Source organism: Lepisosteus oculatus, chromosome 15 (assembly GCF_040954835.1).
Source record: "Lepisosteus oculatus isolate fLepOcu1 chromosome 15, fLepOcu1.hap2, whole genome shotgun sequence".
NCBI lineage: Eukaryota > Metazoa > Chordata > Actinopteri > Semionotiformes > Lepisosteidae > Lepisosteus > Lepisosteus oculatus.
In genome coordinates this window covers 17,545,225-17,569,842 of record NC_090710.1, presented here as the reverse complement: position 1 = coordinate 17,569,842, position 24,618 = coordinate 17,545,225, and the positions used below count along the sequence as shown (strand labels likewise).

The following is a 24,618-nucleotide window of genomic DNA, read 5'->3' as shown; positions in this document are numbered from 1 at the left end:
TATAATATGTAGAGGTTATAAACATTAGCATTATATGCAATGCTTGTGTTATATTAAAAGTAGGTACATTTCATAACACTCCGATGGTATTGTCATGGCTGTTGTGTCCAATGTCACAAAGCAAAGTTTTAGAACAGATTGACACGGTGATGTATTTCATTCCTATTGTTATTGAGAATGTTCCTTTAAACTACTATAAACTCAATTAACTAGGAATGAGGAAAGATATAGTAAGGAAGAGAAGTGTTTTATTACTTAAAAGAGCTATGCAAATTGCATGCACATCAAAACAAAAACAAATGCCTTTAGGGTACACAAGTGTTTCTCCCTTGCAGCACCATACTGTATGTTTGTTTTTGACCCTCACTGGACAAACACTGGCCCTCTGTTTATGACCAAAATAATTGTCCATTTCCCTATTTAGAAAACAAAATTCAGAATTAAGAGCCATCTATGTAGATAAACAGAATATAAGTATAGATTGATGCCACCTTTTGCTGCTTGCTTGCTTGCTGCAATTCCATGTTTCATTTTGCTATAAAATGTGCTATAAAAAATATTTTGGCCCAGATTATCAAGACAGTAATCCCTATGGGATACAGTATGTGAGACTAACACAGACTATATTGTTATTGCATATTTTTGTTGAAAATGACAGCCTGAACTTTAAATTGTTCTTATTTACATGTTAAACAGAAAAAAAGTTGTAAAACAAACAATCAAATAAAACAGGAATATAGAGTGCTGCAAAGGAAAACACTTTTTTCTCTCAATTCTGTACTTCAGTAAATATAAATGCAGAACAATATGTGAGCTCAGAACTTTAGATCTCAGCAAGTTTCTATGCCCACCTAAAGATACAGTCAAGCATGTTCCCATGTTCCAAAAGACATTTGTGCCTGTGGGCTTTTCTGCTGGTGCCTTTACTCTTGTACACAATTGATGTGCTTAAGTCTGTGTTAAACAAACAATCTTTAATATCAAAAGCATCTGAGCCCTCAAACTAAGAGATACTTCAGTGAACAGCACACAGGCGCTTACCAGGACATGTCATAACCTCTTATTAAATAAGGTAAGCAGTTCTTTTTTTCATTTTGTAGGATTATACCTATCAACACCAAGTATGGGACAAACTGGGTAGGCTGTAAAAGATATAGTAGATATATCTGTAAGCATTATGAAATAAATCATAAGGCTTTAAATGTTCAAAAAGCTAAAAAAATAGTGTAGGATAGCAGCATTGTATTCTTTGATACACCTACATTACGCCTACTAACTTTTTAGAAATGCAGTCCAAATCTGCATGAAAAACAACACTGAATTCTGGCTTCACTTGCTTTAAGAAGCCTTAGGGTCAGAATTGCACATAATTTTTTTTTCCTTTCAAAAGCGATGAACTAAATTCCGCAAACTGTGAATACAACGAGGAAAAAAATGGCTAAAACCTTTCAGAGACACATGTATCTTGAACAGCCGTATTGCTCTCTCCCCTTGAGGGAGGCCGTAGACAGTGGATTCACCCAGAACAAAAGGCTGTGATCCCTCACCGCTCTCTGTTGAATTTGAGTGAATGGAGGACGGCTGGACGCTTTTGTCGAAGGTTCCAGAGGTGCAGAGTGTCATCAGCACAGGCAGTAACAAGAGCTCCCTGCAGAGAGAAAACGAGAGGCATTACAGGATCTGCTGGCAGTTCAGGTTATTTCTTATCAGATTCTTACGACATTTAATAAAGTTAATACCTACTTGCTACAAAGGCCATAAATACTTTGCAGAGACTCCTGAGAGAATTTGATATGGCACATACAGAATGATGGGTATGTCTCATATACAGTATACAGTAAGATCTTAGATTTCTCTTAGTTAAATAAACCAACAAATGAGTAGAATATTTATTAAATTGGACCTTCTGTATTTTTTTTGCTTCTAAATCATTTCCAATGAATAAAATATAGGTAATTTTAATGGAACAGAATTAGGAAGTCCTTATATACAGAATCTCCTAAGAACAAACGAAAGGAGCCCATTCAGTTCTTCTTGTTTGTTTCCCTGTTAGTAGCTTATTGATCTAAGGATAAAACCCAGTCATAAAATATTGCCAATTGTTTTCTATTTTTAGACCCAACAAAACAGAAATTGTTGTTTTAATTCAACTTAATGCTACAACCCCTGAACTGCGTATCGAGCTCTACTGTACAGTATGTACTCCTCAGACATACTGTATACTGTGCCTTTTAGAGCCAAATGTCATTTACAAATTTCACTAAATGATCTTGTATGTACAACCCTGTGATTTCAGGTCATCATAGGCATTCGGACAGACTGTCTTTAAAATAAGGATTATAAACTTCAGTATTTAGTCACATATCCCATTAAGACTTCACTGGGCTTGTGAGCTCATAATAATAAAGCTCAACAAATGCTTTGTACTGCATCTTCAGATATAGTCACTTTAACCACTGACTTGATCAATCAAACAAAAACAACAATTTCAAATTTTCTGTTAGTTTGGAGCACACTGTATGTCATCAATAGGCTATTTTTGTAATTATATCCTTTTGATATCCGTTCGATTGATTATTCACATGTGAGAAAAGCAACCATAGCAGCATGAACCAGCATGAAGCTTTTTTAATAGAAGAATTTCCATTCTACTAGGTACAGACTGCAAAACACTGGAAAACAGGTAAAAAGAGAAAATAAAAATGTGTCAATGAAAAATATTAAACTCAAGCAATATTACATCTGTTCTTATACACAAAGAAACTAAAAGGCATTATGAGAGCTACCCATTCTAACTAAAAGGCTGAACTGCACATTAAAGATTAAGAGAGGTCAAAACTTTCACACAGTTGAATAGAGGATTATGCAGAGTGGATGATTGCTTTGAAATGAAAACAGCAAGCTGCATAAAATTCCAAACTCTGAGGAAACTGAAGTGGAGGGCTCAAATTATCTACAGATTAAGGTGGTTACAGACTGAGAAATTACTTCTTCACATCACAAGGACCCTAAAATTCAGTTAAATGCTATAATGGATTAGATTTATGTAAACTTTTTCAAAGCATGGAACTCTGGTTTTTCTATCCCTACGTCTTTGAAATCTGTAACATTAGAACTTTACAGTAGGTACAGTAGGTTGTAAATGTAAGGATGCCATTCAAATCCACATACTGTAGCTCATTTTGTGTATTAGCATGTCTCCTAATGCAGTGTCTTCTGGTTTTCATTCCACCCTGAATTCTTGATTTGAATCAATTGTTCAGTTTACTAATTGTTCTTTATTCATTGCGGATTATAAAACTGGTTGTATAAAACCATAACTATAAAACCTGTAAGGCTGTGATCCTCTGGGGGGAGGAGTGAATATGAGTAGTCCCTTGTAACTAACTGTTAGAAGAATCTCATCCAGCCGATTCCTGAAAAGGAATTGGTTTCAACAAGAGTATCGACTTCAACAGCATGGCTGTGTATTATTTTTCAGACTCCCACTAACACAAGGCATTATTCAGTTTTGGGACGCAGAACTGTTCACATGTCCAAACCCAATGCAGAAATACTTCTGTGAAAATAAATAAAACTTTTTAAATAAAACCTGCTGCTCTCCATACTACTATTCATTCTTAGACATGAATACTGGTTAGAAACCTACCATGAAGAACTTATCTGTTCTATTACTGAACTCTGATTACCATAAATAAACAGAGAAACCTCATTTGAGCTCATAAAGTGCCCACTTTATGCTTTTTTGTGTGTTTACCACGCTGTATGAATATGTCATTTTTCATTAACTGATTAAAGTGCTGCAATTTTAAGATATCTTGAAATATGAACAGATTTAGTACGGAGTCATTCAATTCCCCAAATAATCTTTCTGACACATACAAAACTGTATCCATTATTCAGTTTTTTGTGAAGGTGAGCCACAGAGGTGTGACACATGGGAGTGCCTCAGAAGTAGAAACAATGTCAATGTTTATAGACTGACTCTGCTGTGGCATCAGCTTTGACACTTCCAGGGAGATTTGAGAAGAAGAGGGAGGGAAGCAGCAGCTGAATGACAGCAAAGTGTTTAACATCTAACATTTATGTTAGGTATGTGGGTGGGGAAATAGCAACATAAAATTATAAATGTTTGTTATTTACCACTTACAATTGTATAGGCAAAAGTATAGTGCCTGGACAAGGTGCTGAGTTTAGCAGGTGGTCAGGAATGGGCAGATCTTCTGAGCATTGTAAATTATAAATCTGCCGGAAACAGTCACAAATGAAATGGAGGTCAGGTATGCAGATGATTGGTGCCACTAACTCAACCATTCCAGCCCAGTGCCAGATGTTCAGTTTAATTAATTTAGTTAACAAATGTCTTGAGCTTGAGAAACACACAGCAACATAAGTGGTGTAACATAGTATTAGACTGATACTTAAGCAGCATAGAAGCAAAACTGAGTGTCGACCAGTCTGACCCAAACAGTTTGTTGATGAGTTTATGGTTGTACTTGAATGAGATCTAGCCTGCTGCAAAGACTTTACTTCTAAAACAAAAAAGCTACTTTATGGGGTAGCGTGGATCCCCAGAGCACTCACTTGGGAACAGTACGACACATAAATAAGCATGAAGCATTAAATTGACTCAAGAAATGTAGGAAGAATATTTAGAAAGATGCCTAGATGCTTTCATTGTGGATATTAGGGGCACACTTCTCCACAACGTCCTTCTACCCAAGAACCAAAGCTGATGAATGAGAGTAAAATGTGGAACAACCTCCCCCCCCAGACAATTTTGAAAAAGTCAAAATAACTAGAAACTTGTCCAAGCTCTAATCAACACATGGAGTGCCAACACAAAGTCTCACTAAGTCTGTTATGAACCACTGACAGATAGACAAGAAGATGTACACGTAGCTTACCAGAAGTGTGTCTATGTGGATAGAAGAGACTATCCCACAACAAAACTAATACTCTACCTATGCCATCAAATCTATACTGTTTGAACGGTAGTGTTAAACTATTTACTTTACTCAACTTATTTTCCTTCATTGCCAACTGTTTTTGCTGATCTTCCAAAACCCAGTGGCAAACAAGGGTAGACAAATGGTAGGGACAACTTTAAAAAGAACCAGAAGAGGTGCGGTTCTCAACCATTTGTCATCAGCCCAGAGCCTGGGGATGAGCCAAAGCACCTGTCCAGCAAACTACTGTAGGTCCAAAGTCTCTTCAGGAACCCTTAGGCATCTGGCAGATGGAATTCTAACCTTGAATTTCTGTTGACACCAGAGATAATACACTACATTGTCATGCTCATACACAAGTAGAGGAACTGAATAGGATCCGCACTGAAGGGTAAGTTAAAACTCCTGCTTCTTTTATTTTTAAAAACAATTTGTTGTACCAGTTAAATGGGGATAATGAAGTCTGATTATTAGTCCCACAGAACCACCATTGATGGCCTATAAAGGTATCGAAGAGCAGGATGAATCTGGTCCCGCTAATAGTATCTTTGTTCTCCATGCTGTAGGCTCAGTACAAGTTTCATTGGACTTAAAATAAGAACAGAGTCTGCTGATTACCTACCATAACGTACAGCTATCTTTCAAAACGTTCTTATAACAACTCTGGTAATTGAATGTCACATTCCTGAAGAAAAGACAGCTGACATTTTAGTCAGTTCCGACCAGAGACTCAAAAGGTTCAGACAACATGGGATTGGTAGTTTTATTTCTAAAAGGTTAGCACCCTGAAAAACCTCACACAGATGATGGCATCCATTACTGTTCAGGGGAATGCTGAGACATTGTCTGCGATATGGAGCATGCACTCCATCAAAAACCTGTACTGATGGTACCCAACTTTAACAATTCTTTTTATGGACTGATGCTTCAGAGAGAGATCTTATTACAGATGGGAGAAGTCACACATCATCCAGTTCTTTGCTTAGTGGGAAATTTCTGCCCAGAGAATGTAACTCTGGAATGGTTTAGAAATAATACCTAGTTGTAAAATTAGCAATTTATTTAACCTTCTGGGCCTAGAATTTACGCTGGTAATTGACCATACACCTCTAACATTAATTAAATCAAATAAGGAGAAAAATACTTAAGTTACAAATTGGTTTCTTGCCTTGCAACCGTACCTTTTCACTGTGAAGAATCATTCAGTGGTCTCACAGGGTAATGCCAATACTCTTTCAAAGGTCAACTGCCTCATAGCACCTACTCTGCAGTGTTGTTCAGTCTTGTTTGAGGTGGGGGGTGGGGAATGTGACAAGGCTGTTGCAAAAGAGATCTGTAATTTTAGCCAATATCACAAGAGGGCCCCAAAGGCCTCTGTTAAAAAGTTAACAAGGGAATCGCTATCCTGAAATGTCCGAATGAAGAATTGCAAAAAAGTTGACATGCATGGGATTCCAATAAAATACAGGAGTCCTGAAGAATGAGAAAAGGACCATTATAAAAGTATAGCATCAGGAAGGAGAGGAAGTCTGCATTCAAGGCTCATAAGGAATGTCCAGTGATTTTTTTTTCTTAATAATAATTAATAATTCCTTACACTTAATGTATATAGCGCTTTTCTGGACACTCCACTCAAAGAACTTTACAGGTAGTGGGGACTCCCCTCCACCACCACCAATGTGCAGCATCACTTGGATGATGGCAGCCATAGTGTGCCAGAACGCTCACCACACATCAGCTATCAGTGGGAAGAGATGAAGTCAATTCAGAGATTGCAATTATTAGGGGTCCATGACTGGTAGAGGCTAAAGCCAGGACGCCGGGTTAACACCTCTACTCTTTTTCAAGAAACATCCCAGGATTTTTCATGACCACAGGGAATCAGGACCTGGGTTTTACGTCTCATCCGAAGGACAGTGCCTCTTTACAGTATAGTGTCCCCATCACTATACTGGGGCATTAGGACCCACACAGACCGCAGGGTAAGCGCCCCCTATTGGCCCCTCTAATACCTCTTCCAGTAGCAACCTAAGGTTTCTCATCCAGGTATTGACCAGGCTCATACCTGCTTAGCTTTAGTGGGCTTTCAGTTGTGAGTTGTAGACTGATATGGCTGCTAGATTAATAAATGCTTAGGATTACAGGTAAACCTGTGACTTTTGTTTCAGCGTTGTTAAGTTTACATTTTTATATATAATACAGTAACAAATCAGTTGCATTTCATCTCTTAAAATAAACCCAAACCTGGAACCACCCTTGTAAGAAGATCTGATCCTCAAGCCATGTAGGGTAAATGTATTGACAAGTTTCTCCAGCTATACAGTTAGTAAGGGCAAATTCTTCACTAAATTCCTCATAGGTCAGACACATTAAATTCTTCATAAACAAATGATACTTGTAGGGGACAATAAGGGTAATTCCCACTAACAGAGTTATACATGACTCTCATCATAAATGTTTGTAAACCTCCCTTAAAAGCCTGAATTCTATGGCAGCATCTAGATTTAACAATGAAAGGAACTGTTGACTAAGTGTGATTATACCAAGCAGATCAGCAGAATACTGTGTGTTCAAGTTTGAATAGAGTAAAATAAACATTTTTACATGTGTGAACAAGTGGACATTTAGAGAAATAATGGAAACTCACACTGAAATAAGTAAATAAGAAAAAACGTGCTTTTGCATAACAAAAATAAAGCGCCAGTTTCTAAGGCAAGCAACTGCAACACACACAGTACCATTATTATGGAGCCAACAACATAATTGGAAACACAAGACTATTCATTTGCCTTTAACAGAGGCTGGGGTCACCTCCCAGGCAACTAAGTGATTGCACAGGTAATGAGGACAAGGCAGCAGGCTCATTCTCATGCTGGTCAATCACTCAGTGAATTCCTCTGACGTTTCTTCTGAATCACTTCCTTATGACAAATTATAAGGCCCACTTTTACATGTCTTGTTGTATTAGTGTACTGTACAACCCACATATCATTAGCATTAGAGATCAACAAGGTTAACATTCACAGAAAGGCTGTATATTTCTAGCCTACTTAAACATTTATTCTTAGTATCCTACTGTAATAAATATTGAAATAAATCTGTTTTAGAGAATGACACTTATTCAAGATGAGGTTTACTCTACCTACACGAGTGCATATTAACTTCCTCTTCATGTGCAACACATTTAGTGTTGTATTCTCAGTAGAAGATGTACAGAGAACTAAAGGCTGCAATGGGACTATCTTACTCCATCCTCTGACAAAGCCTGTGGAAAGGGGGTCAGAGTGAACAAGAAGCTTTTTTGACGTGTCATTCTACAAACCACATTTTTAGAATAGTAGGTCTGATGCTCACCGCAGCTCTCAAGTGTTTAGAAGCGTGCTTTTGTGCTTTAATCTGGGATCAAACCATATACTGTATTCTACATTCTTTCTGAACATCAACCTGCAAATGAACTTTCCGGGGCTTTTGGACTCAGTCCTGAACTTGTTCATTGGTGTGCTGGAAAGGACTGTGGGGCTTGGGTTAAGTTATTGTATTCCATCACTGTTGCAGCAATCTTCTCTGCCTGAATTGTCCATATGCAGGGTCCATGTTTGCTGTTCCAGGGACTAGCAATGATGGTATGAAGCACATACTGTACTTATCGGGCAGAAGTTCCATCCTGTCTCCAGGGCCCTTGTCCATGTCCTGGATCATGGACAGATGATGCAACACTGGCTATAATGAGTGATGACATAATGGGCCAAATGACTTCTTATCCACCCCTTTCCACTACAGAAGCCCCCTCAAATGCCGAGGGTCCTGGCTCTTCTGTCACAGCCTTTACCATCCCTGGCACCTATGCTGAGGTATCCACTCCTCTGGGTCAGCAATCTAATTCAAATCTTGCTTCCATTCCTTTTTAACTAAGATTTAACCAAACTACTAAAATCACTACTATCAAAAAGAGAATGATCCCACACTTTGTACAAGCTATTTCCCAATTCCTAGTGAACTGTGATGGCAGTCTTTATACTAAGATGCTATACCACACTTTGGTGCCTGTAAGATTAAATTATTGCAACAGGATCAGGCAGGTTTTATCAAAGGGTATTTTGCATTCTGTTAACATTTGCTACAAAATGTTTGTGTCTGGCTTGAATGGGATTGTCTGTGATTGGCTCTAGATAAGCCGTTTTCGGGATCAGGTTTCATTAAAAAGGTTAAACCTTTACACACCACCCTTCAGCAATATTAGAATTTCTGCCTGCAGTTCCAACAATAATCAGCATTGTACTCTGTGCTGATGGTAATGTCTGAACTGTATATCCTATCCATCTCCATTAACTATTTTTGATGCTTTTGGTAATTTACAGTACAAAGGTAGAAAATTAATTGGCCTATCTGCAGTCTGCATCACTATAGTACATTAAATTATGTGCTGCTACTCAGACATTATAGTTATCTTGGAATTAAGATTTATTCTTTATTTATTTATTCAAAGCATTTTCTAACAGGTACACACAGACTTGAACAGGGGATACATTTTTCCAATTTCTCATTTAATAAAATATATGTATCTATATAATAAGTGTGTTTCCTTTCTTTCTTTCTTTAGGCTATAAGTACAGACTGCATGCCTAAGTTCAAAATTTCTCATTAATATGGAAAGGGGAGTGACTAAATTTTCCACTCTGCTCTGCCATGTGAAATATCTGGGGGATTCTGATGGTGCCTTGATTAAATTTTTATTTCTAGATCTTTGTTTTGCAGTCACTGTGTAGTTCAATCATAACACTCCTTCTTCACAACACAAGACACAGATCTGATTGTCCTACATCATTGAAGCTAAAAATATTCCAGCACTTCTTTATTTTTTTCCCAACATCATTGGATCCTGGCTGCTCAGTGGATTGTATATAAAGAGTTTTGATTTGCATCTTGTGTTCGTAGCTTCACTGATCACATGGTTGGGTGCTTATCGTGTTATACTGTAGTTGCACCAATTCATTAACTCTATCAAGTGTGTTCTGACATCTAGAATTTTGTGTAGGACGTTTGGAAGGACTACAGTACCACTGAAGTGGGGGGAGTTGGAGGGTATTTGAAGGGTGGGGGAAACGTTTTTGTTCTGTTTTTCACATACGTGTATGTTCAAATGAAATAAAAAAATGTTAACAAACAAAATGTAGTCTGTTTAGACAGTTGTTAGATGGGCTGCATAACTATCTCTTGTTTGTAGCTTATAATTTGACTTCCAAGTGTTTGTTAAAGCTCCACATAAAATATTACTTCTTAGGCTGAAATATTAAAGCTTTATTTTTGTAAATTTGGGAGAGCAGTTCTTTTACCACAAGGGTTCTTTTTATGCCCTTGTGTTTCCCATTTTCTATTTGGGTAGGAAATTGTTTAATGTGCAGAAAACAGATTCGGGGTTAACATGATAAGTGGACCAAGAGGACTGAAAGAGTTGTTGCTCTTACTAATGCCCACTAATGAAAGGGAAGCTGACATAGATAGATAACATGGAAAGTGTATAGCAGATACAAGTTCTGGAGGTTCTAAATTTTGCAAATTAAATGTAACAAAGTAAATAAAGTTAACAATCTGACTGGGCAGACACGTATCAGATTAAATGCAATTAATGATAATGATAACTGAAAAAGAACATGAGAAGGACATAATAAAAATGTAGGATGTCTTATAAAATCTGTGCAATTAAAAATCAAATATGTGAAGCAGGCAGTGCATTAGTCAGATTATCCTTAAAATATTATGTATAAACAAAGTTCCCACATTATAGAAAGCACTTATGCGCCTGAAAAGAGTTCAGAATATAATGATCAGAATAATGTCTGGTCTCAAGGACATGGCACACATGGACAGGTTAAAGAATCATTAACAGTGAGCCTTGAACAACACAAGTCCTGTGTGTAACTGCCAAAGTCAAATCAACAGACTGCTTCAGGCTCAGTGAAGCAAGAGGCAAGGACACAAACCAAAATCAAGAGCTGTGCTTTGATTATGTGCAAGCTTTAACACTGCCGCAGTTATACAGTATTGTATATGCTGAATTCATAAGAGCTGATGGAGAAGGAAGGTGCCTGTTAAAAACATATTTTTGCAGAAAATTACTGTAGCTGTGGTTGAAGATGGATGAATAGTACTAAATGTTTGTGTATACAGTAGACAATCAATGTCACGCAGATTCAAAATAGAGACCTAAGAGATGATGCATTTTATATGAAACCAAAAGATACTTACAGTACAAACAGTCACGAGTACACCACAATGTTACAGATGAAATGAGAAATGAGCTCATTTGGCCCATCTTGGTTATTTGGTAGCAAGCATCTGATAAATCTGAGAATGGCAACTGTTTGATCGATCCCAGATATGATTCAATCATTTGTATTGGTAACTTGTAGGCTCTTTCTTTTCATTTCTACACAGCATACCCTCTTACTTCCCAGCAGCATCCTTGTGTTGTGCCTACAACATGGTCCTGATGAACAGTAATCCTCTGGGTAGTCTTGTCAATGTCTTTTAAATGGTGTCGGGAACAAAACCACACAGTCTTTTTGTTAACACTGACACTTTTAAGAAACTGCTTGATGAGAGCTAAATCACTAAATTGCAGTATGGCAAAATGTACAGTACATACCTAAAGTAGCTATATGCTTTCACCTAGGTTAATTGCAAATGTCACTTAATTACAGACTTTTCACTCTTGTTCTCTAATGTTCATTAGCTGTGCCTTGCACCACATTAGCATATGAATTACTGTGTAAGGACAGAAAAACACTACATGTTTACTGAAAACTTGTAACTAATGACCAATAAATGACTTTGATTATCTAGTCTTCAGAGTTTATTCTAAAAATAATCTCTACTGTCAGTCCAAAGCCCAGACCTCTTGAAATGCATTGCGCCTGCTGAAAACTATTGTACTGTATTTAACAGAGCCAAACAAAGGAACATGCATAAAGAGTATCACTTTAAATGTGTTTTTTAAGCCAGTAAAACACTTGTAATATTTATACTGTATATGGTTCACATTGTTAGTTGTGTTCCTGTGTCAAAATCTGTCTGTCACTTAGGAGCTTACTCATTAACTGAATGACAGAGACTAATGTTTGGATGTGATTAAACTGTACGATCTTTGTGTGGTGTAATTGCTTCTAATGACCTGAAGTGTCACTGCTCCTGGTTATGTTGGTACAATTGTGTGTTACTAAGAACTGTGGTATCATTGTTTGGAAGTGCGAACAGGATGTACTTTTTTATACAAGGGGTTGTGGGAATATGAAACAAGCTGCCCAGCAATGTTGTAGAACCTGATGACTTCGTTTAAGATGAGATCAGAAAAAAATAGATATTGAAAAATATTCAAGATAGTCTGAATGGCCTCCTCACATCAGTAAACATGTATTATGTTCTTGGGAAACCTATTACAATGAGCATGCATTTTTTTTCACTTTGACTTCTCTTATACTTGTAACTTCTATTATAGTCTAAGGTCACACTGTTGGCCACATCAGTTCAAAGAACTGTGAAAAGCATTTACTGTAGCTCTGCAGCAAAGGATCTTTCTTTTGTGAATGGCATAGCATTTTAGAAATTGTATGATTTAAACTGTTTTGATTTTGATTAATCTTTCCAGTGTTTGCAAAAGAGTGAAAAAGTACTACTGTACCCAATTAGCTATGCTACAGTATGAATGAAGCCATGTGCATAATTGTTTTGAATAAAACAAAGTAAAAACCATTGAATACTAAATTACAAATGGTCTGGATGGACTGAATGGCTTCCTCTCATTTGTAACCATTTTAATCATTTGCATCTGCAGATGTTTTGTAGATTAACAGGTAGATTAGAACTCTCATTATAATTTCAGCTGCTCTTTTTTGATTAATTTGGTAGTTCTGTACATTTAAAAAATATTATTCAAACATATACTTACAGTATTAGTGTAGTCTCAATTTACTATACATTGAGATATATCTTAACATCAGCAGTGAAGTAAGTAACTAAAGCTCTCAGTGAGTAATCTGTTTCCCGACGAAATTCATTAAAGCATTTTTTCACCTAGCAAAACCTTGGTGTATTAATCTCATAGCAGCGAATTATTTAAACAATCTAAATATTTAACTTCTTTAGTCAGTCTTTCAATAGAAATTGCTGCAGATGCCTGTCACATGCTGTGGATGATTGCAGATACCTTATACTGCATATGAATGACTAGTTACAAATCTCCCCTTTGTTTGTTCTGATTGTACCTGTTAAGTAATCCTATACTTTTGATTATAATGGTTTTCATAACCCCTTGCCAATCTGAATCCATAATCTTTCACTGTGAAACTAGTTTAAAATGCAAATTTGATCAATTAAAAAAATGACAAATTAATTCTATTTAAATTCAATACCATTTTTAAAATAAAAAAGGATCCTCGGTTTCCTGAAACAGATGAAGGCAGACCTATTTTTGGAACTGTAAGGGTATACAAAATAGGCATATGCACACAATGCAAAATACTGTACCTGATTTTTAAATCAACTGTATCTAGTCCAAGTAGGTAGCTGTGTCAGAATGAGAAGGCTGCAAAGGAACAGGTAAAGGTGTAAAGATGGCTCTACAGCTGAAACCTCTTTTGAGCATGGAATAAACCTTTACCTGTTCCTTTACATCTAGTTCGTATTCACAAGGAATACTGTACATGAGATTAAATTTAGTCACAAATATTGATATCTCAAAGTTCAGTTGTGGGTCAGTTCTTTCCATTTCCTCTACATACTGTATATGAATATGATCTTTTGAAACTGCACAGGTATAAACTAAGACAAAATTGTTATTTTCTAAAAATCTCTATGAAGGAATGGCACAGAGTTTATAAGGAGAATGGGACAGGACACTGTAGACATCAAAGAAATAGAGAATGGATGGTATTACTGTACGCTATTTTGCTTGAGACACTGAACAGATTCATTCCTAAAGTAAAATGGTAGGAAGCAGTGATCTGTTAAAATGGTGAAATATAGCAATTTAGAAAAATATGAGGAAAAAGCACTTCACGGAAGGACTAGAAAGGAATAGCCAATAGAATCCAAGTTAAAGTAAAATTGGAAACACTGATAAAAAGTGATACAAGACAGGTCAATACAGAGAATGAAAAATAAAATGAAACAAGCAATATTACAACAACAAAAGAATGGCTAAGGATTAAGTAAAGTGTATTTGAACTAATATTGAGTTCAAGCTTATTGATGGTAAATTAGAAGAATTATAAAACACCACAGGGGCATAAAATGAAATTCAAAAGGTTTATATAAAATTCACAACTGGATAAACACCTGGCAGATGACATTTAATGTTAACAAGTGTGGTGTATTGTATGTAGGTAGAAAAAACTCAATCATAAGTACTGTATGAAATGTGAAACATTGAATTTGAATGGGTTATTTATGAAAAAGAAAGGCACTTTTCACAAATCATTTACTCCTTCTAGATATGGAGAATCAATAAAAATACAAACAAAATGTTGGGATATATGGCTTAGAGCATCAAATGTAAATAAAGGGATGTTTTAAAGTTTGATAAAGCACTGCTAAGGCACTAATTCTTATTTTAAACTTTTTAAATGCACTAGTACTGTAGACCTTATTTGTAATTGTGTACGATTTTGGTCACCAATTTATATTAAAAAAAGATATTGCTGCCCTGGAATCCAATCAGAGAAGATTAACAAGATCTCTTCCAGCTTGAAATATTCAAAAGTCTTGACCAAATGGGCAACTTCAAAATTTGACACTAAGAAATGATGTGACTCATTCATACAAACTGGGGGAGTTTGGAATAAGTTATAAAGCTGATACATTGACTTCTTTAAAAAAGATGGGTGTATGAGATCCTTTGATCAACAGGCTGCTACTGTAGCCACCAAAGAAAGTAAAAGGCACAAATGGACTCCCCCCATTTTTAACTATTGAAACCTTACAGTATGTCAATAACACACCATATAATGTACTGTATGTCAAAAACAAACCAAAGAAGAAGAATGCTATAAATACTTACAAAGTAAAGGGTTGACTAATCAGGTGGAAAAGGATATAAGTTTTATACAGAAAGTACCACACATACCTGTACAGTCCTTCACATATCCTGGTGGCTTCCTTGGTAGTAAACTTGCTAGCCTCATTTTCAGATTTACAGAACTACTGCTTTGAGAGATGTGAGGGTATTAAGTAAGTAACCCTGAATGGAAAAGTGTCTGCAAAATTCAACATGTTTTTCTAGAATGTCTTGAGCATCAGCCTTACCTCGTTGATGAGAAACTGGAGCTGTAACACAGCTGCCCCGCCTTCATGCTGGCAGAAGCAGTCGACACCAGGTCTGCCCAATCTGTCATAAGTGAGTTAAGGAAAAGATGGGATTTAAAAAAAGTTTCATTTTATTTTTGTGACAAAGTGTCTGCCTTCTGGTGGTAGTTGCTTGATGGGGTATGACAAAATGTAAACCAGTGTGATCTACCCGCAGATAAACAACCCTCAAAAGCTGGACATTAGCCAAGAATCAGAGCTAATCTCTAAAAGTCCACATACTGTATGTCTGCAGAGTGGTGATGAAGAGTGGAAGAGCTTATATATATTCTCCAGTATTTCCAGTGATAGTATATGGCATTATTCTAAAACTTTGGGACTTTCAGGGTATCTGGATCTCCACATACAGTACAAAAAACTATCAATCACCCTTTAGGTGAAACAGAAGGAAGAACTATATTTAGAGAAAAAAAAAAGAAAAAAAGAAACTGGAGATAGTCAAGATGGGGATTACCGATAGTTACCATTGTAATTGTACAATTATGTTAACATTTTTATAGCCACTAAAACAATTAGAAACATAAAAAAGACATTTTCCAGAACCACCATAAGATGTATTTATTATGACCCTTTGAGATAGCTGTAATTCTTTTTTAGATCATATGAACAGTATGTTCAACCCTGAATTGGAACCCCTGTCTCCTCCTCCAGGTTTTGTTATCCTTTCATTTTTTTGTCTTTGTGCTTATGCTGTGTCTTGTGTTTGCAGAAACAATGATAAAGTTAATAAATTCTTACGGAGCAGAGAGAGCGTTCTCCTGCTTTTTATGGTTTTTCTCTTTTGATGTAATTCATCTGAGATGGCAGAGATACGATAAAGACTGATTTTTCAGGAATACAAAACTAAGGTTAGGGTGAAGGACTGTTCTGGTCACAACAATATCCCACAGAGTGGGTCTGACAGAGTGAATTGAATCAAACAATCCAGTCAGATTCTTGCAAATAGTATAACATTTGTGATTTCACAAATTGCCACAGCCGAACTAGGGTGTGAAAAGAACATTCACAATATATGGAAAGCTCTTATATATATATATGAAAACTGCTCTTCTGTTTTACCGGATTTTGCCTCTGATGTCCATAATTATTGTTTCTATTTTCTCTTGGAAAATATGTAACTATCAATTTCATATTAAACATACTAGAATATTAAGATTCTTATTAACAAAACAGAATACTTACATGTTTAGTAAGCAGAAGGGGTAGTAAATACTACTACAGGGCAATCTCCTCTACGACATAGTACAAATGGTGAGTTAATTACAAAAATATATTTTTTAAATTGGTATACTAACATCAGGAAGATGAACATTCTTGAAAACTAATATTTCAGGTAAAAATGCATTTTTTTTTTCAGATGAAATGCTACTCTGATGTTCAAACCACACGTGTTGAATCTCCTGGCAAAATTGCTGCTTAATATCTGGCCTATCACTGTCAAAACCGCTGAATTTGATATTTTGGGTGCAGATATGAATGTTGCCATCAACTATGTACTTGCCAGATTGATTTCAGAGGAGATATGTACACCTTCTCTGGTATCTACAGCTTTGAGAAATTGTGAATCGGTTCCAGGTGTGATAGATATGTCATATACTGTAATACCTCTTCCAAAATAATTTACATTGAATCATACTCCAGAATTGCCTGAGTTTTGCCTCCTAGGCTCTTCTTTTCTGTGATACACAATACAGAGATGCCCACATGTCTTTCATGAGCCTCCAACTGGCAATACAAGCTTTTACAAAATGAGACACTGAAGTTGTATTAAAGAAGAGTGTTAATTCTACAGGACATGGTTATTACAGCATTTATTGCACAACTCCATCTTCTTAGTAAAATTACTGACGGAAAAATATGTACAGTACTGTATAAACTGTATGGAGAAACCTGGTATTTTAATGACAGTCAGCCTAGTCATTTTCTTGAGAGTCCACAGTAATGAACCTTGTGCATATGCCCTTCTTTTAGATCAGTACGAGGTATGCTGTCATTATATCCTAAATAAATAAACCCCACATTCTCTTGTCATGGGTGCCATGGTGGTGCTGTGGTTAGCATTGATGCCTTACAGTGCTGCAGACCTAGGCTCAAATACAGACCTGGGATGTTATCTGTGAGGAGTTTGTATATTCTCCCTGTGTTTGACTGGTTTTCCTCTGGGTGCTCTGGTTCCACTGTGAGCTCAAAGTTGGATATTCATTTGATTTTGATTTTTTGGTACTTCAAGAGGGTCTTAACAAAACCACCTAGAGATGCCAAACACCTTGCATTTTGTTTTTTTGTGCTTTGTTTTTACAACTTTCACTTATCATTTAAACGCCTACTTATTTCTGAGACACAATATTTCAACTGTCAATAACTTTGGGAGGAAAATACATAGAGATTTAAAACCACTGATTTTTAAAATATTGTGATATTTTAAATCAGTGTTACATGTGTAATTCCCCAGTCTGTGGGTGCAGATCCCATTATACAATCAGTAAGTGGAAGATCAAATAACCTAGTTGAGGTCCCTCTTTTCCTGAAGGATGACTGGGAAAACATTATCAGTGCCTGTAATTTATTAGGATTCAGGCATCATAAGTCCTATAGAATATTATTCAGTTAAATCCCCCCAGTGTTAATGGAGTTCTTCTATAATAGGGGAATATTATTGGCATTTTCTATTGCAAAAATGTGCAAAATATTCAATTTACAGCTTTATTTCTTTTAAACCTTTAGCTTCACCCTTTACAGTGCTTTATTTGTAATAGTATTGCTCGGGGTCAGAGCGCAGAGTCAACCATTTATACAGCACTGCTGGAGCAGTTGGGGTTAAGGACCTTGCTCAGGGGCCCGACAAAGTCGGATTCATCTGCCAGCTGCAGGATTTGAACTGGCAACCTTCCAGCCACATGCACAGATCTTTAGCCACAGTGCCACCACTCTGCCCCTACAGTACACCTACAGTATATCTCAAGATACTAATTTTCTTTATTGTAATCTTTTAGAGTCAATTTTCCCTCCTGTTTATTATCTTAATTTCTCCATTAAATCAGCTAGGCCAAACATTCCTAAACTTTGGTTTCTTTTCAGGATTATTTTTTGACTGAGACTTTAACATTTGTTTGTGTGAAGTACACTAGAACCATTCTTCTTCTGTGACTCTCCATATACAGATCTCTGTTCTCAGTCCAATGCTTGTAAACCCTTGTTGCCTGTTTTTGTAAAATTATATACTCTAATTTTTTACTCACATTTTAGAGATTAGTATAGTTTGCAAAACAAATAGGATGATTCCTCAAAAGGTTTGGAAATTGGGAAGAGAGGGAAAGTACCCCTTCTCACAAGATGGAACTATAGAACAAATCTTCATGCTGGACTTAGTAACTAAAAATCAAAAAGTGCTAGAAGGGCTTAATGATTTCTACTTTGTAAACTCTCCTTTGCTCTTTTCCTGTAGAGTGTTAATGCCCAGATGAGGTATGGAAGTTGATGGACTTGGCAATCTCTGAACATGTAGACTCAACACGTATGAGTCATGTACTCACACGTCCATGCAACTACTGTATGGCTTTTGATCTACCAAACAGTCAATCCCTCTTTAGATCTGAAGCCTCTAAAAGGGTGTCCTAGCATTTCTTTTCAAATTGCAGCAGAGCAGTAAACTTCTATCTGTCAAACAGATTTTTTTACTAGCGGTGCTCAACATACAGGTACAACAAATGTTTACAGATTAGATGCCCTAGATGTCTTGTAAATGCCCAGAAACGGTGTCTGTTAAATTTGGGTTGCAGCAGAAATCTGTAAGCTTGGCCAACATTTTGGACTCATGGTGTTCAACATACAACAAATGTTTACGATTTTTTAATATATATATATTTAGAACCCTTTTCATCTCAGCCCAGTATTCCAAAAGAATAGATCAAATATTTCATTTACAGTGCTTAAATTATTGGTTGACATTTTATTTTTATACAAAGTTTTAATATTAAGGTTGCGAGTACTGTATATTGAATTTTCAAAAACAGATTGACAGATTAACATGGCAAATGTATTCCTGAAAGATGGTGTTCAACTCAAAAACACATCAATTAAACACTAATTTCCCATAAGAATTCATGTACATGGTGGAGAAGTGTGTGTTCTGGGTTTACTCCCAGCCATAGAGCTGTACTCACAAATGAAAACAAGTATATTTTTATCAATACAAGATGTTTATGTACTGTAGGTGTACAAACAGTTTAGAAAGAACTAACTGGTTGTTAATATTTAATACAATTGGTAAACGTTTTTTTATTTTTTACAATATAAACCTTTTTTTACAAGACAATAAAGGCAGGATTATTTAGTAAGTGTGAGATGAGGGAGATGGAGGAACTCAGAGAAAGAGACTGCTCCCATTTGTCTCTGTCATCCAAGAGGTCTTATTCATCCATGTGCAAAGCTGCACAGCTCACAATATATTGTCTCAAACACTCCGTGATGTGGCATATTGATGTGTGTGTGTTTAAACTGTGTTAAAGTGAGAACACATTTGTCTTAAATTAGGAAGTAGAATATATTTGAGGCATGTTAAACTAAAAAGGTGCAAATCAAGAGTCAGTAAATCGAGAGATACCCATATGCAAAGAATGTGTTAAAAAACATGATAAACAGATCAATAAAAATCAAGATGTTTTCACTGAAATGTAGTTGCTGCTATACTGATAACCAGAAATACAGCCCCCAAGAAATCTAATTTCTATGTATTATTCTTGGTTTTCTAGAGCTTGCTTTCAAAACAGCAGCAATGACAGGGGTTTATTTTGACTGAGACAATCAATTTAGCATGTTTCATTTACTTTTCAAAAACTTCTAGCGTAACTGGCAAGCCAAGTTTTGTGGACGTGCACTGTCAGAATAAATACTCTTGCCTGCACGGCAATGTTATAATGATCAATTTGAGCCATGAATGAATTTACCTTGCTGAGTTCAAGGTACATAGCCTGCAGCACCTCCAGCAAAGTAATAATCCTGCAACAGCAATTTAATGAGATGGAAACCTTTTATGCATTTTATGTATTTAGTTTAATTTTCTTTCAACAACCATGATCTCAGCTGGGGGGTGTTAAAGCTATGGCAATGATTTGAAATTTATGACAATGGAACCAGAGGTCACTCATGACCAATGTATAAAGAAATAAAATGAAATGAAATACATAATATAGTGTTTACTTTTTTCTAGAAGCTATGCCATTTGAGTCTTTTCTTTTTCATACAATAGAAAGAAACAGGGCATATTAGGAAACCCCCAGGTTCCTACTATGAAGGACTATACTTGAGATTTGTCATGCGGTGCTTCCAGAAGTGCACATTGGCTCAACAGGGGCCTGTCTATTGACCTGACATACTGTAATATTTATTTCTACAAGATGTACATACATCCCTGTGGTATATTAATAAAAGAGCGTACAAATGTCTCTTCTAGTAAAACTTTCTGTACAGAATAGTCATCCCCTTTAATCAAAGGATGACATTCCAAAAGCCACAGAAAACGGCACAGAAAAATAACACAAACATTTTTTTGTTTCTGTAAACCATTTTTCATCCAACATTTTTTTTTAAATTGAAGAAAACAGCACCACAACATTTTCCCGAGTCCCATGGTTTATATATACCTTTAATAAAGCCAAATTATTAAAGTATCAGTAAGCGATTGCTGGTGTCTATGCCTCCACCATTCTCCCTGGACACAGTTTATCCTAGATTCATACAGATAATACCAAGACAGAGCAGGATCCGGTGATGTCAGGGAAGGGAATGTGGAGACTCTTAATGTAGCACCAGCATCTTTTGTCCAGCCAGAACCATTTCTGCTACCAATCCAGGAGCTGCCATTTGGCAAGAATAATAGGTTAGAGCAAGTAATATTTAGAACAGTGGATAAAGAAGAGGGGGTGTGTTTTCAAACCTTTATCAACATTCAAACTGTCCCAGGGAGGTACTGTACAGTATAGAAGATGCACATAGTGCCTCCTGGATAAAATATATACAAAGCAAATGAGTACAACATTTCACAGAGAAGTGAACAGCTTCACAGTTGGTATTTTTGGATATTATTTTGGATAATATAACATTATATACTGTATGGAAAATATATATATCCCTACATATTTTCTCAGGAAATATCTTCATTGCAAAAATTATAATTTCTCTTCAAACTAATAGCTGCTGCTAAAGGTTCACATGAAGAATTGAACATAAAAATAGCAAGCCATCCTTTTGTCTTTTCCCTGAAATCCATCAAGTACTGCATCAGTTGTGTAGACAAACCTTGATTCTCAGTGGATACTTTGAGAAACAGAGATAAAAGTAAGAAATGGAAAAAAATCTAGACACTCTATACATTTTGAAATTTCAGGTCCTGCAACATACGAAAATCACATTCATCAAAATAACTACATAATGTGAATCACACAATTTCTTCAATGTGAATAAGTCACTATCAAGAACTACCTTTAATGTTGGTTTTCAAAATGGTTCACCATCCCCTAAATACAGAAATCCCAAAGATCCTTTGTAATACATTTAAATCAGAATCTATTTTGTTCTCTACAGGAAAGGAGGATGCCACATTGTAATGATTATTAACAACTCTATAGAAATTGTGCAGTTTTAGATAAAACTATATCCTTAAAAAACATAGCAAAACATCCCTTCATAGCAAATCTAAACATACTGTATTTGGTAAAAATTGAGCCAACATAAACATGAATAATGGGTTTCAGAATCCACATCTATGTCACAGAGGAACAATAACTTATATACTGTAGATACCGTGCACACAGTCGTTACTAAGCAAGAATGGAGAGATAAAATAATAGTGACAAAAATTAATCCTTAAGCTTGCTGTTTAACTGGGCACAACCACCTGTCTCAAATCACAACTAGTTGCCCACTCAACTGGGAACTTCTCTTTTTGTTGCATCTCATAATATCATAACACAAAGTCAAAAATGCTAATGCCCCTCCCGAGCAGAAAGGTCAAAAACATAAAAATAAAAAAAGGTGCATATCACGAAAGTCTACACTGTCAACCAGCTAAAATAAAAACCCAATTTAACATTTTGCCAAAGCTGCATCACTAATGTCACCCAAAGGCGTTAAAAATAAATTTGTAACTTTTTCAGTAACATGCTAAGAATAGAGAAAACAGAAAACTTTCACATTAATTGAAAGTTTTAACAGAGGAAAGCATCTTAGCTCAAAGCATTGAACAATCAGAAATATAACTGAATTAATAAAACAGTGGACTTGCACCATATCTCTGACATGATTAAAAACAGTTAGCAGTATTATTTTTTTAAATTAAACTGTTTGGAGTAGTGGAATGGAGAAGAAGTGCCAGTTTGTCAAAAAGAAATATCACTTGGGTAAAATACCTTGCAAAAAATGTATAGAAGGAGAATTAGACTGTAAGCATTCAGAATGCTGCAGCAGCACAAAGGCTCAAAGACATCGATCAGTACCATTGATTTCTAAATAAACTTGGCACATTAGTACTTATAAATGTTTCGTAATTTGAACTTGAGTCAAAGTAATTTAATCTGTACCTCTGGCAACAGTTCTTTTATATTATAGTTATTAAGTTTAATATTTAATCATACATATTTAAAGCATAACAGTCAATTAGGTGAAAATGTAAAGTTATTATTTTTAGTTTGTTTATTGCAAGCAACAATTTTGTACCTTGCTTTAATAAAACACACACGATTTCTGATAAGTGTTTCAAAATCGTATTCATTGCATTTAAATGATTCATTCTATTTAAATTGTGATAAAAAAAATCAACATCATACTGCACTGCTAGTAAGTCAAAGTGAATTAATAAAAATGGGACAAAATCTTAATCTTAATCCTTCGATTTAAGTACAGTGTTAGGTTATTTATAAATAGTATACAAATATAATCCAACTGTGAAATAGCTTTTGTGTGTAAAATGGTGAAATCAGAGCACTTGCATAAAAAAATTAGCAACACAATTAATACAAATGAATATAATTTCATATACAGTACTGTGAGGAAAACAGAACCATATAAACACAGCAAAGTCAGGTATGAAGTCATGTATTGCAGATTTTAGGAAACAAACAAAGGGATTTTAAAACTACATTAAGAGAACTCCACAAGAATGAATAGAATAAATGTGGTATTTTCATTTAGATAACAGAGCAGAAATTGTTGAACTGTTATAAGAGGAACGTCAAAGGGGGAGAGATAAACATCTTTAGCAGTAAGATTGTTCGCAGCAAGCTTCTGTGACCAGTACTTGAGTATATTTCTCAGTGGTCATTGGCAATAGTGCTGCAGGTGTGGCAATGAATGACCAGAAAGAAGAAAATGCAACAGAAATTCAACAGTAAACAAAAACAGATGTCTCGCATTCTCCAGGTCCTAGAGGTGATACAGTAAATTGCTTCTATGTGCCATAATGCAGAATAAGCTCATGAGCTCTTTCTAGATCACGTTACACATAATTGTAAATTATATAGGAGTAAACTGCAACATTTATTCTCGCCAATTCAGAAAAGGAAGCTGTATTTTGTGAGGTGATGCTACTCAACCCATCTAGCCTGTTTGGTAGTTAGGAGGTTTTTGATCTAAGGATCTAAGCCAGCCATGTCTTGAAGAAAGCCAAGGCACTGGCTTCAACTACATGACTGGGTACCTTGATCCACACTCCCACAACCCTTCAACACAGTAATTCTCTAGTAGCCTAGTCTTGGCAATGCAAAGTTGTCATTCTGCTTATAATATTAGTTTTTAAGAAATTCTGAATAAGCAATAAAATGATTAAATCAAATGGGGCTATTATATACAGAGGCAAATTAGTGTAAACATTAGTCAAGGGACTAGTACGTACTCATTTCAAAACCCACTTTCAATTTCAGTTGCCACATTGCATGAAAACATATTGCTGCTCAGGAATCAGTCAGGGGGACCTTGTTCAATTATTCAGAATAGTAAAAGGCACTGGAAAAAAACAAACGGTGCATTTCTAAATAAACAGTGAAACACAAACCAGAAGTCTCAAGTGGGAAGGGCACTTAAAACAGAGAACAGGACGTATGCTTCTATACAAAGGTTTGTGGGGATCTGGACCATACTGCCTACAACAGAACAAGCTGTTGTTGAAGCTCATACTCTGGTATCTTCAAGAAATGGCTTATTGAAATATTTGGAAATAGCTGCTCAATTAGCTACAAAGCAATCAAACAAGAATGGCCTCTCCTGGTTTCTATCCTTTCTTATGTTCTTATGAAGTCGTGTAATCATTTTGAAGACA

General features: G+C 35.9%; 1 protein-coding gene across 11 annotated transcripts in view; it reads right to left on the bottom strand.

Annotated features, from left to right (window-relative positions):
* Positions 1 to 24,618, bottom strand: part of stxbp5l (syntaxin binding protein 5L) — a 259,708-nt gene that overhangs the window by 127,755 nt on the left and 107,335 nt on the right. For all 11 annotated transcript variants that reach the window (XM_015363844.2, XM_015363849.2, XM_015363846.2 and 8 more), the window contains exons 3-4: positions 15,249 to 15,330; positions 1,548 to 1,648 (exon numbers count right to left, since the gene is read on the bottom strand). In XM_015363844.2, the coding sequence (XP_015219330.2) occupies positions 1,548 to 1,648; positions 15,249 to 15,330 (183 nt within the window). The remainder of the gene's footprint in view (positions 1 to 1,547; positions 1,649 to 15,248; positions 15,331 to 24,618) is intronic.